This window comes from Pholcus phalangioides, unplaced genomic scaffold (genome assembly GCF_987345545.1).
Source record: "Pholcus phalangioides strain wild (caught in Gottingen) unplaced genomic scaffold, Ppha-v1.0 ptg000028l_1, whole genome shotgun sequence".
In the NCBI taxonomy this organism is placed as follows: Eukaryota; Metazoa; Arthropoda; class Arachnida; order Araneae; family Pholcidae; genus Pholcus; species Pholcus phalangioides.
This window is the reverse complement of record NW_028301618.1, coordinates 3375173-3388476: the sequence shown is the minus strand read 5'-3', so window position 1 is coordinate 3388476 and position 13304 is coordinate 3375173. Positions and strand designations below refer to the sequence as shown.

The window sequence follows — 13304 nt, the reverse complement described above, 5'->3', positions numbered from 1 at the left end:
GCAGGAGATAGAAAGTTTCTGCACACGAATCATTGTATGACCTACCTAGTCAACTCAAAAGTACAGTGATACCAAGACTTATATTAGTAATTGATTTCAAGACTAACGACATAAATTGAAGTAAATGTTCGATTGATAATGTCCCTCCCTTTCATGGGCGGAGATACAGGGGGGAGAGGGGGGCGTGTGTCAAAGATAGAGTCGATTGATCTAATGTATATGAATATATATGAATTGACATAGTCATTGTGCACCCCCATCCCCAGGCTTTCAAGTCTATCTCCGCCTATGCTCCCTCCCTTAAGAGGACAAAGGAGTGAATGCACAGATTTCCTGTATTCTTTCTAATCTATTTGATTTTTCGATGCAACTCTTGTGGGGGAAACATTTCCATTTTAAGAATGTGTGTCAGAAGTCAAGATTTGCTCAAAGTGCATCTAATAGAAGAAATAAATATTTAGGAAGAGGTGACGTAAATGCTGGGTGACACACGTCGGTTATTACTGCACATGGTCTGTTCAAAAAATACCAGGAATACCTATTTATAAGTTAGATTTTGCATGTATATGACAATGTGTATTTTAATATATAACATGAATCATTTTCTTTTTTTTCTGTGCACAATAATATCCTGACTTACGTTTACCCGCCTCGTCCTAAAAATTAAAATTTTTTGAATTAGACACATTTTGAACAAAGCTTGAAGAATTTTCATGTTGCATTCTTAGAGAGTATTGTTTTGTCACACACAAGAAAAAAAGAGACAAACAGGTAGAAAAGAAAAATCTGAAATTTTTTTTGACGTCCTTTTCCCCCCCCAAGGAATGCGAGGCATTGCCACTGAAGAAGTTACATTGTCAGTCTTGGAATGAATTACTGATATAAGTTGGGATATCATTGTAAACGTGTTTCAACATTTATGGAATTTTTTGAATGCTCCAAAATAGTTCTCTTTAGAAACGCACTTTAGAATCTTTGTAAGGTTTTGTTCAATGACCAATTAAAAAAAAATTTTTTTCAAGGCCATTTTCAATTTTAGAAAACAGAAAAAAACAGTCTATGATGAAGTGAACATAAAGGGGATTTTGGATAACGTAACAATTTATTTGCAACCAAAAATTGCTGCACAATCAAAGAGGAATGTGTAAGAGTATTTTTGCAAGGCAAAGGAAAATCCACTGTTCGATTCAGCTGCAAATTCATGGTAATAGGCAACCATTCACTGCAACTTTAGGATAGAGTACAAGCACATTCGTTCGATATTTGTGTTCATGGTAAGCTTTAAATACCAATCAAATATGGGATTCTGTTATTTTCCTCCATGAATCCCACTTACCTTTCTCGAAATTATGAGCACCATCTGGAAGAGCTAATGTAGGGAGATGCTTCCAAGGATCGGGCAGCTCCCCGCAATTCATATTATCTCCATCGGAAAGTGGTGGGTAAGCAAACTCCACCTGGAAAAGCATAGGCAATGAAATAATTTGGAACAAGCAATATAAAAAATAAAGACAATTTTTCTGTGAACACAACATCAATATCTATGAATTTTTTACTAATGCCAGAAAGCTTAACTTTTTTTTTTAATATTGAACTACTCAAGTTCATAATATATTAAGCCTTGAACAAGTTCTTAAACCCCATAATGAGCTGAAAATGTAAAATGAAAGTTTTCAATCCTAATGTGTTTTGGCCTTCAATGGGTATCTTCAGAGGAACAGGTAGCAAACAACTGACTATGATTTCGCTGACCTGGTTGTATCTGCCAGGACTTATGTGACACTTTTCCCACAGGTTACACAGAGAAAAGAATGAGAGACGTCTGATTTGTAGGACAACAGACCTCTGGTTGCAGTGCTAGGTTACATGGAAGCATCCAACCACGTCTCTATGTCTTATTAGATCAGACACTAATATGAAAACGATGTTGGAATCTATCTTGATCAGACAGGCTCACTGTCCACTGAGCAACCTGTGAATAAGTGTCATGCAAGTCCTAGAAAGTAACCCTAGATCAGCAAGATCATAGGATCAATTGTTAGCTATTTCTTCTACTGGTGACAACACCCATTGGGCCCTAAAAATGTTGAAATTATTATTGAAATTAAATGTTGAATTTTTATTTGCCCCCCCCCCCCCTTAGTGCAAGAAATGAACTTTTTCTGAACATTAGAACAGGGCTTGAGAAGCGCCAGGTCGCAATGGTGACTAAAAAATTGATATTGGCACCTAAAGTTTTGTGTGTGATCACTGGCTCGGAGTTGGTGGTTAGTTTTTTTCTCGACTTTTCAATCCCTAATTTAAAATGGCTTCATATTGATTTTGACAGTGTTATTTAATGCATCCCATTGCCAACTCATAGTTATTTCTAAAACTATATTTTCAAATCGCAAAGAAGCAACACAAATCCTAACGAGTGCTGAAACTCATTAGGAGTTGCTTTATAAATATTTGCCTTCAGCCTCGTATTTTTATTGTATTTTGATGTAGATCACTTGCGAACTTCTAAATTCTAAAACATTTACACCTCCCCCATAACTGATGCTCTTTCTATAGAGACATTGGCAGCATTAAGAAACGGATTGGAATGAAAAAACTTTTTTTTTTAACAACGCTTCATATGAAAACTGGATTCCATTGCATCATAATAATAATATTAAAAAAATCTTAAAACTAATCATGGTGGTAGAATAAGAATTAGCGTTATAATTATGGCGAACCATATCAATCAACGTACCATGCACCCTTTTTTATGGTGAAATCCAACAACCAGAACATGAATAATGACCTCCTTTGGCACGTCCGCAGGTTCTTCAGTTGTGTCTTCCATGGGACTTGCTGATGAGAAAAAGAGAAAATAATAAGCTACTCACATCGTATAAATGTGTATTAAATTCCCTTTATTATATTTCTCATTGCCCACTATTTAAAATAAAAATCCAGCTCAATTTTTTTCTGGTACCATAATTGCAATTTTTCCAGGGATCACAAGGAAAAAAAAAGACAGATAAAAACATGGAATACACGCAGTGCCAACATTATAGACAGAAAGCAGTTGAGCTAGCCTTTAATGGCGAGCCATATGAAGTAAGAGTGAAGCAAAAATATTTACCCTTTGAAATTTGCAAAAACAATGAAAGATATTTGGGGATTAACTTCACAAACTGTTGGATTGCTTAGTGTAAGAAAAAATTTCAGGTTCTCATCGAGGCAGTGGGTTTTCAAACCTGAGTAAATATATCTTTAGATTTGTGAAAGGGCTGAAATAAGTCGCTTTGAAGCTGAAAAAAGCTAAACATTATAGAAAATAGACTTGTTGCATTACACAGAGTGTCTACCACATAGCCAAAGGAAAATTTGGCAACTTTTCTTTGACCTGAGCTGGACTTTTCATAACAGCAGCGGTACCCAAAGCAGTGCAGAATACACCATTGAAAACTACAAACAATTTGCTATGTTAGTTATTGAAGTAGAAGTATAGAGCATTAAAATGACATTTGCGGGCACTATCCTCTCAAAAAAAAATTCACTTACATTTCTGGGCACATAAAGTTGTGAAAAGAATTTTGACTAGGAGCAAGACTATAATGAAACCATAAAACCTATAAACATTCTTTGTTATATCTGTTATGTCCTCAGGAGGTGCTGCCATTTATGTTGTAAGTCAGAAGTGAGAAACATGATTTGGTGAGTGTTTACGATTAATTTCCCCCCCCCCCCCAATTTTATGGCTGCGATTCTTGCTAGATTTTTTTTTTTTAAATTTGGCTACTTGGATAGAAACTATCACCAAATGAGAAAAAATTTCGAAAAATCGAAGCAATGTTTGGCGATTTAGCACTCATCATTAGACAAAATTGGTGACTTAACCTCGTTGTGATCAGGGATGTAATATTGTGTCTACAAACACCAGTGGAATAAATTTAATTCATCTATTTCTTCAACCTGATTTTCCTGATCGCGAAGGGTTACTATAACCATATGAAACAGAGTTGTGTGTCCCCCCCTGTTCTCTCACCACCATGATATCTCAACGAGATAACAATCAACTGGTAATGATGGTGGTGGTTCTCTTCAGCTTTTTCTTCTCCTTCTCACTGCATTCCCCCCCCCCACACACTCATATAATGTAATCCTTCTATTATATACTGCACATAGAAGTGAGGAAGAGAACAAATAAAAAAACAAAACTACAAAACAAGTTTTTAGCTGAGGGCGAAAAGAAAGGGACTGCACTAATACTTTCTTATACAATTATTTCTGTCTGTTCCTTCCCACTCTTATTTCTTTTTTTCTTTCTTGCCCTTTCTGCCTTTTTCTTTTTAACGTGGGAACAAGGCTACCACATTCATTGGCTATACGTCTAATACATATCATTCAAATTTATCACCAGCAGCTTGTATGCGAAGAGGTTAACAATCATGATTCAAGACTCGTTATTTGGTGACATGGCCGATTTAATACTAGATATTTTTCTATATTTGTAACTTAATGCACGTTATTCAGAGACGTTTGCATATTGATCTTAGTCAAACCACTGCACGATCACAGAAATCTACCAGCCTTTTGCAATGGGTTTCCTAATACAAAAGCCATTATTTTTGGGCATAAAATTAAGTGTGGAAAAATCAGAAAATTGGTCCATAAAAAAGAAACTGACTTTTTTTCTCATTACATGCCTTCTTCTTGACTTCTGTCACTCCTCCTTTTCTTATTTCATGACTTTTCCATGTGATGGCAGGCACTCTGATTATATTAAAAATCCTTTCTGCTATCTTCTAGATCAGGCGGCGCACAAAATTTTCAGTGTTCATGCCAGATGTGCAGAATTTATTCCGCTCATGGGACAAACTTGTAGGGGTGAGATCATGTTATCCATATTTCACTGAACATTCCCGTGATTTTTGTCTTACCCAAAATGTCCTGTTTTTCTCGTCCTATTTTCAAGGTGCACGCAATTTGAAATCAATTAGAAGACTTATCAATTACATTATGATAATTATGAATTTATCGTAATAAACTGCAGTGATATACATAAAGAATAAGGATGAGATTACGTAAATTTTGGGTGATGCAAGTCAGAGTATTACAGTACATAATGATAAAATTGGTCCGTTAAATTAGATTTTTCATGTATATGAAGCTGTTTAAGTAACGTCATCAAAACTTTGACTCCCCCTCACATAATCACATAAAAGTGGCCTAGATGTAATTTTTTTTTTCTTTGAAAAATATAATATTGGTTAATCATTAGCCAAAATTTTTCATTCTTAACACATTTTATATTCTTGGGGACATTCTGAAGGTATATCTTTAAATTGTATAAAGTGGTATAAGTGGTTTTTTCCAAAAAGTCTCATAAAAGTGGCCTATATATATATATATATATATATATTTTTTTTTTTCATATAAAGTATCTTAGTTATTTAAAGTTACATACAGAAGCCAAAATTTCCCACTCTCACCACATTTTCTAACTTTTGGCTATATTCTGATGCTCTATCTTTAGCAAATTCATGAATAAAGACTGCATTACACATCTAAATGTAGTGGTGCATTATCTCAGGGTTTTTTTTTGTTTTTTTCCTTCAGAAAGAAGTAGCAACAGTAGTGACACCATCATGCTAGGGGCAGGTGGTCCTATAATCCAATAAAGACACCAGCTGTCCCTAAAGGACAAAGACCAGTGTACTAGTAGCTACATTGCCTCAGACATTTATTTTCTTTCCCATAAGAATAGCACATCTCATACTGTATATAACTCGGTCTTAATATTCAATAGTGTTTTTTTTACTTTCACCATTAAGCCCAGTTAATCAAGGTTCTACTGCATAGCAGTAGCAGCTCTATGAAAAATTATCAGCTATACGCAGAGGGAGATTCCAAAACTATACAATAAGAGCTACTGGTCAGAACGGTTTGAAAATTTGCATGGATACTCCTGATGCAATGAAAATTTCTTTGGCAAAAGAAAAGAAAAAAAAAGTGCAAAATGTGCAAGTAGATGATGCTGTACTTGGCCAGCAGGATAATACCATTTTATGTAACCACATAATTTCGGCACTTCAACAACATAAGTGTTTGGATAGAATAACTTTTATTAAGATGCACATAGCAATACGAGCAAAGCAGCTACTGAAGAACCATTTTAACAATAACAGGAAGACATGACACCTGGCTGTCAGTTCACCTGACCTTAACCCTTGCAACTTTTGGCTTTGGGAATACCCCAATATGTTATGTGCAATGGTCGAATTACAAACTCTGGTGAATTGCATGCACATCCACATCATGGCATACTCTGATCTGTTGTTGAACAAGCATTTTTGTGCTTTCACCTCATAGCCAGAACACAGTGGACAACATATTTAACATTTTTTAAATGAGTTGTAGTTGTATTTATTCAATTACTTCATTTTTGTAATGTTTCCATGAACTATGAAATCGTGCAATGCTAATTAAGTTATCATTTTGCTCTGACTGGCTATCATTTCCATTCTGGGAGAAAATTTCCCACATGTTGGATGAGTACAGTGTTGTTAATTTTACATCTTTAAATATTTTTTCCCCCTTTGCCATTTAAAATTCCATTGCTACAGGAATATTCATGTAAATTTTGAAGTCATTCTGACGATGGTTCTTTTTTTAAAGTGTTTTGAAATCAGAACATTAGTTATAATCACCTTGTATATTGTAAATCATTGCTAACTAATCTGCATTATTTATGCTTCATTAAATACATTATATTAACCTAATTCTTATTGTATATATATATATATAGTTTTTGCAAAATAGCTTTTCCTAATTAAGTATACTGAAAGTAACTGGATAAAAACCCTTTATATATTTAGTTGATATATTTACACTTTATTTACAACGGATAATATTTACACAATACAAACGGGGATGCTGGTAGAGGAAAATGTGGCCCGTGCATGATGAGACGCAGACACGCGCGTCGGTGAGTGAGACAACATCAACCATCAACAAACCGAGCCAGACGCCTTTGACTCCCGATTTCTGTTGTGATGCCACCAGCAGAAAATAGACTAATAATTATACAAGCTGGGAAGATACGCCAGCGCCATCGTGTGGACAGCACTACAGTACCCCCCTCGTAGTCCGAAGGACGAGGACAGAAGAGAAAGAATTAAAGTTTAAAAGTCACATGCTTCGATGAACATAGACGGTTTTTCCAATCTCCTAATGGCTCACAAGCGAGAAGTTTCTTAAGCTGTGTAGACGAGGATTCACTGCAACGTGCGACTAGTTCGTGCTTTAGTTTTTCGTATGGCTCCGAAGTTGGCGGGTTCATGAGAATGTCTCGTACTAGAGATGCGTTATCTGGAGGAAGGTTCGCAACGATGTAGTTGTATTTTGTTTTTGACTCTGTTATCGGTTTCGGAGCGGCTAACTCGAAAGTGCTTTCACACATCACGAACCATAACGATACATCACGCACGTTGAATGGCGGTATAACTACGGCACTCACCTCTGCCATGGTGGTTTCTTTTGCTTCACGTCCGATGTCGCCAATCTTTAGTTGATATATTTACACTTTATTTACAACGGATAATATTTACACAATACAAACGGGGATGCTGGTAGAGGAAAATGTGGCCCGTGCATGATGAGACGCAGACACGCGCGTCGGTGAGTGAGACAACATCAACCATCAACAAACCGAGCCAGACGCCTTTGACTCCCGATTTCTGTTGTGATGCCACCAGCAGAAAATAGACTAATAATTATACAAGCTGGGAAGATACGCCAGCGCCATCGTGTGGACAGCACTACATATATATGGTTAATAATAACATTAACAATTTTCAAACACAAAGTAATTCATTGAGTTAAGAAAAAAAATAACTAAATTTCAGAAGCCGGTTTTTATTAAAATATAAGAAATATTTATAGATTAATTAATATGGGAATTGTGTTAATTACATTAATAAACATTTTATTTCAACTAATAGAAGTTTGAATGATTATTCAGAAATTTTATTGTTTTTTATGTTAATGCTATTTAAACCGAAAAAAACCTGGTGTTTTGGTTTTTTCTTTTTACAACCCTGTCTCCCCCCCCCCCCCCGTTATGGGCATTGTATAATATTTTATCGTGCATATATATATATATTGTTTATAATTTTTGTGATTGTGCATTTTTAATTTGGTTGCGGTATTTTAGTAATATATGACATCCATACTTATTATTGGCATCTTTTTCTCAGCTACCTCGTTGGAAATTTTGCCTCTTGTGATGTTGTATTTGTATAACACGTGTTGGTGGGATCAGAGACATATGGGGGAAGAACCCCCGCCAGAAATGAATCAAAAAAAATTTTTAATGCAAAAAGTATTTTTTAAAAATAATTAAAATTTCAAAATAAAATACCTTCATATGTTGATATAATCAATTTCTGACAATTTCAATGCTATTTGAAGGCTAAGAACTCAAAATTTATTTTTGAGAAATTCATTGTAACCCATCCTCTAAGCCATATATGGTACACCCTCGGCTCGCAAACCAAATGTGGCCCTGGGGATTATTTGATGTGGCACGTCACCTCAAACCTAATTTTGTAAAAATGAACTAAGCGGCACATTTACAGATGGCTTAGGTCAGTGTTTCCCAAAGTGGGCAATATCGCCCCCTGGTGGGCGATGGAATGGTCCAAGGAGGCGATAGAACCTACTGATTTAACATAGAATCCTATGGGTTTACTTGAGTTCTTGGGCGATGAGAGGAAAAAAATTTCTGATGAAGGGGGCGATGGAACAAAAAGTTTGGGAGACTATGGCTTAGGTGATACACGGCACAGTTCCAGAGCATTTAAGGGGCCTGTGGCACATTCACAGATCACTTAAGTGACCCATTTAGAGATCCCTTGAGTGATGAGTGACACAGTTTTAGAGCATTTAAGCAGTTTCCAGTGCGGCTCTACATCGCTCAAGTTAACTGTGGCACATTCCCAAATTACTTCAGTGATCTGCGGTATAATTATAAATCACTTGAGTGATATATGACACAGTTCCAGAGCACTTAAGCGACTCAGACACATTTCCAGATCACTTGGATCCAAGAAACATTTAGACATCACTAAAGTGGCTCTATAGGGGACTTTTCAGTAGGAAGAATGTTAGTTCAAGTGCCAACAAACTATATAAAGGGTTTTTTTTTTTTTCATTTTTGGTGCACAGAGTTAGATGTCATTACGAATATTTCATATTTTTATAAAGGATGGTTGATGACATAAGCATTATCCAAACCTTCCCTCTTTCGTCATCAAAAGTCCGCAAGTCGGAAACCCCTCCCTCGATGCTGACGCAATACTTGAATGACCCTTATGATAATGTTTATTTAAAAATTTAACATGAATTCACAGGGTTGGCAAGTTTTTGCCACAGTGGAAAAAACGCAGTAAAAAACGCCCCAGCAAAAATAAATAACATCTTTTACTTATGAATTTTTTTATAGCAAATCTGGGTGATGCATATTTTATTTGGATACGTCTCCATATCTTTGGTTGCTAAATATTCATTTTCATACCATGTAAGTTCATACAATTTGCATGTTTCATAAGTTTTTATATTGAAAAGACTATTTCATAATTGGAAACTTTTGCCGGCAAAAAACTCAACCCTGTGAGTTCATATTTTGGAACAGCTGCTGTGTAATCCAGAGATTCTATTGGAAACTTTTCCCGATGATTAGTCACCAAGGCCAACATAATGGCGCTGGGTTGCTGTATCTTTTCCAGATCTTTTGATGATCTATACCAAGTGGCGCTAGTTCCTCTGGCTTTTCAAAGGGGTTCTTTTGTTTAATATTTGAAATAGCCGTTATATACATTTCGTTTTAGTATTCTAGCAGGTCAGTAGCTTATCAGTAAGATTATTTTCCGGTCAGGTTGTACCATTCTAATATACATATACATTTATGATATCGGTTTATTATTTAAAAAACAATCTGGATTTTATTTCTTTATATAAGAAATATTTAGTTATACTATTATTAAGGAAACAATTATTTTCCGGATATTATGCTGAGGTGAGCTCGGAAAGAAAAGTCATCACGTCTCCGCCGGGACTCGAACCCAGGCCCTCTTGCATACGAGCTCACCTCAGCATAATATCCGGAAAATAATTGTTTCCTCGATATCTCTGGCTGAAAAAAAGCCATCTATATACTATTATTGTTGGTTTTCAAATTTGTTTTCTATGCGATTTTTATTTTCCAGTGTCTGTAGCGCAACTACAGTCTTGGCAACTTTTCGTCAAATCCTCGGACACGTTTGCCACCAAAAAAAAGTCTCTAACGAAATCTCTGGATTATACTGCAGCTGTTCTTGTCAGCCTAAGTATTTATCAAGTGCATATTGATACTTTTCTACCGGTGCATTTTTGCAGACCCAGTGGAACACCTTAGCAGGCTGCATCTGGCCTGAGATTGTGTACATCTGTTCTAGATCATAAATAATTGAAAATACAAACATAATTTTCTTATGTATGCAGCCCGCACTTATAGTTTAATACCATTTTTCCAGCAATCAATTTTTATAGGAAAGTGAATGCAAGGGTAATTATTCCGATGACAAAAAGATTTATGTTTTACAATATTTTTTTAAACCAAAAATTTTTACCTGTTCTGTGCAATCGACAGTGCAAATTTAGTTTCCGGATTCTCAGGAGTGTTTTCCGACTCTTACACAATTATCAAATTTGTAGCTCTGCATTTCATTACTACAGCATTCCTAGGGAGGAATAAAATTAACACGTTAAAATATATTAAGTTTCAAAATAAGAGCATGGCAAAACATGTTAAAAACTAAACTACAAAGTAAGATATGATATGCTCAAACTTGTAAGTAGACAGGCATTTTATGCATTTCATTAGGTTCGATAATCATAAAATTTTCAAAAATCAAAAGGCATTTCATAACGTGCAACATTAATAGAGTATGCATGATGGTGAATAGTGCTTACAGGTAAGACCTAATATACATTAATCAGAGCAGTAGTTCCCGATCTTTTGCACTTCTTGCATAGGCGCCAGAACTCGGGGGGGGGGGGGCTGTGCTCTCTCAATAATTAATGAATGTACAATATACTCTCCTGCTTACGGGCTTGAGTTCTGTATGTATGGGACAAATGGTAACTTTCAGGGCCCCCAATGTTACCGCCTCTGGCTTCTAGTAATTCATTTGGCCCTAGTCACTTCCCTTGACCATAGCTCCTACATCCTGACGTGATCCCCGGCAGGGACTTTAATTGAATTCCCTTTACATATTGATCTAGTAAATTTATAACATAAAAGATTATCATCCCATATTCTATGAGACACTAATGTTTTCCACATTAAACAGCTCTTAAAAGGACTCCTCCCCATCTGAATCTACACCTGGTACTAGACTAGACGAATCTACTGCCCTAATCATTGGAGGCATGTAAAAATTTTGACCAGGCTTGTATTTGTTTTCAACCACATGCCCGATGCTGGAATACAAAACACTGATCCGGATATATATGCATTGCTTTAAAAATTCAACACTTGACTAGACATGTGCATTTTTAGAGATTTCTCCATCCTACCAAATTAGCACCTGAGTGGTGCGAAGCTCATCTTCCACCATGAAGGCTACCATCAGGGTAAATGGGTATGATCCAGGGGAAGACCATAGAAAACAACAAGACCTCACCTACCAAGCCTGGGGGCAACCACCGATAGATATCACCTTCATTTCCTACTCAACTCAATCAGTAGAAAATTGGTGAATGAGACAATATAACCAGAGTTGGAGTGCGGTAAAGTAATATATAGCCTACAAATTTTTCTACTTACTCCCAAAAATTCTAGTGACATATCTCACCCATGGCCCCTACAAGGCTTTAGCCCTGGAGGATTTTAATCATTTTTATTGTTTTTTCATCATAAGGGGGGCCCCCGTGAAAGTCTGATCGGGGCCCGTAAGATCCCAGCCTAGGGGCTCTGCTTCAGGATGTGGGGGCCATGATCTCATCATCATGGAGAGCCTTTCTCCCAGGAACCTGAAGCCCCCAGGCCATGCCTTGAGACCTGTATACTAGGATTTGAACCATGAATCTTGTTCTCTTAAGTACCTTAATGATCTCAGAAAGGTACCAAGGAATTATGAGCTCACCAAGGACTCGAACACAAATTGAACATGAAAAATACTTCAAATCCAGATATTTTCATCCATCCAACAACTAAAATAACATTGATTTAGATTTCCTCAATTATATATATCTTTTAAGTTGATAAAGATAACATTAATTGGGAATTATTATAGTTTCGAGTACTTTTGATAATTTCCGAAAAATCAATTATGGAGCTTGACGCGAAAACATTAAATGCAACAAAGAAAGGGTAAGCACGTTACATCAACATGTGAGTCATGTTTCAAGATATGTACATACACCCATCAATGACAGTAATAAACAAACAATGGCAATTATCTCATAGTGAATTATTACATGATTATGCTTCCCTTCGGAATTTCAATGCATGTTGTTTCTTACGATTGTTTGTTAAAAACATGAGAAAAAAAGAAAATGTATGACGCACAATACAATTTTAAAAATTACAAAAAAAAAGATATGTAATGAAAAGATATACCCCAACTGTGTGTGTAATGCAACTTCAGTAGTGTTGCCATTCATTGCTTCGAAATAATGGATGTAAACATTGCGATTGTGGCTGCAGTCCCACAAAAACGTCCGCACCACGGCAGACGACTCGGTGTTGACCAGAACCAGAATAGAAATTTTTCGGAGATGCCTGGCCCTTGTGCGGGCCATCTATCCCCATAAGGGCTGGGGGGGGGCTCGTCGCGTCCCCCCGATGAAGAGAAAGACAAGGGAGTTATGTATGTATTGGTGTGTAGTGTATGTATGAGTATAGAATTTTTTTTTTTAAATATCTTCATGTATATAGTATATATATATTTTTTCGACAAATTCGGGAAAAAGAAATTATCGATGAGAATATGGTTCTTGGCGTTAACACATTTTTGCAGGCAAAATGACGGCGCATCCTCAGATGTTAGTGTTAAAATGAGAAGTGAGATAGCGAAGCTGCAAGCTGTGAAGAAAAATTTTAAATTTTTTTCTGCGATGAAAACGCGACAATACGATTTGGTAAAACCGGCGTTGCTGCAGTTTTTCGATGGAGACCTGCGATTGCAGTTGAAACTGCGTTGGTGAATACGGCAGTAAACCTGCTGCAGTCAGTTCGAAAACGTATTTCACATACAACACAGACAATTTTTATACTGATGCTCATT

General features: G+C 36.3%; 2 protein-coding genes across 5 annotated transcripts in view; both read right to left on the bottom strand.

The window, feature by feature from the left end:
- Positions 1 to 12675, bottom strand: part of LOC149067776 (late secretory pathway protein AVL9 homolog) — a 57157-nt gene extending 44482 nt beyond the window's left edge. For 2 of the 4 annotated variants that reach the window (XM_089252324.1, XM_089252322.1), the window contains exons 1-4: positions 12638 to 12675; positions 10644 to 10754; positions 2738 to 2838; positions 1337 to 1457 (exon numbers count right to left, since the gene is read on the bottom strand). In XM_089252324.1, coding sequence (XP_089108450.1) covers positions 1337 to 1457; positions 2738 to 2830 — 214 coding nt within the window. In that variant the 5' untranslated portion in view covers positions 2831 to 2838; positions 10644 to 10754; positions 12638 to 12675. Of the gene's footprint in view, positions 1 to 1336; positions 1458 to 2737; positions 2839 to 10643; positions 10755 to 12495 lie in introns of all 4 variants that reach the window. The other 2 variants (XM_089252321.1, XM_089252323.1) reach the window with 1 other exon arrangement.
- LOC149067777 (uncharacterized) lies at positions 7151 to 7501 on the bottom strand. Its single transcript, XM_089252365.1, has one exon. The coding sequence runs from the start codon at positions 7499 to 7501 to the stop codon at positions 7151 to 7153; it is 351 nt and encodes a 116-aa protein (XP_089108491.1).
- Positions 12676 to 13304: the final 629 nt, after the last annotated feature.

What these genes read in the sequence shown, in the direction of transcription:
- LOC149067777 (XM_089252365.1), bottom strand. Translation starts at nt 7,501, where the DNA reads ATGGCAGAGGTGAGTGCCGTAGTTATACCGCCATTCAACGTGCGTGAT.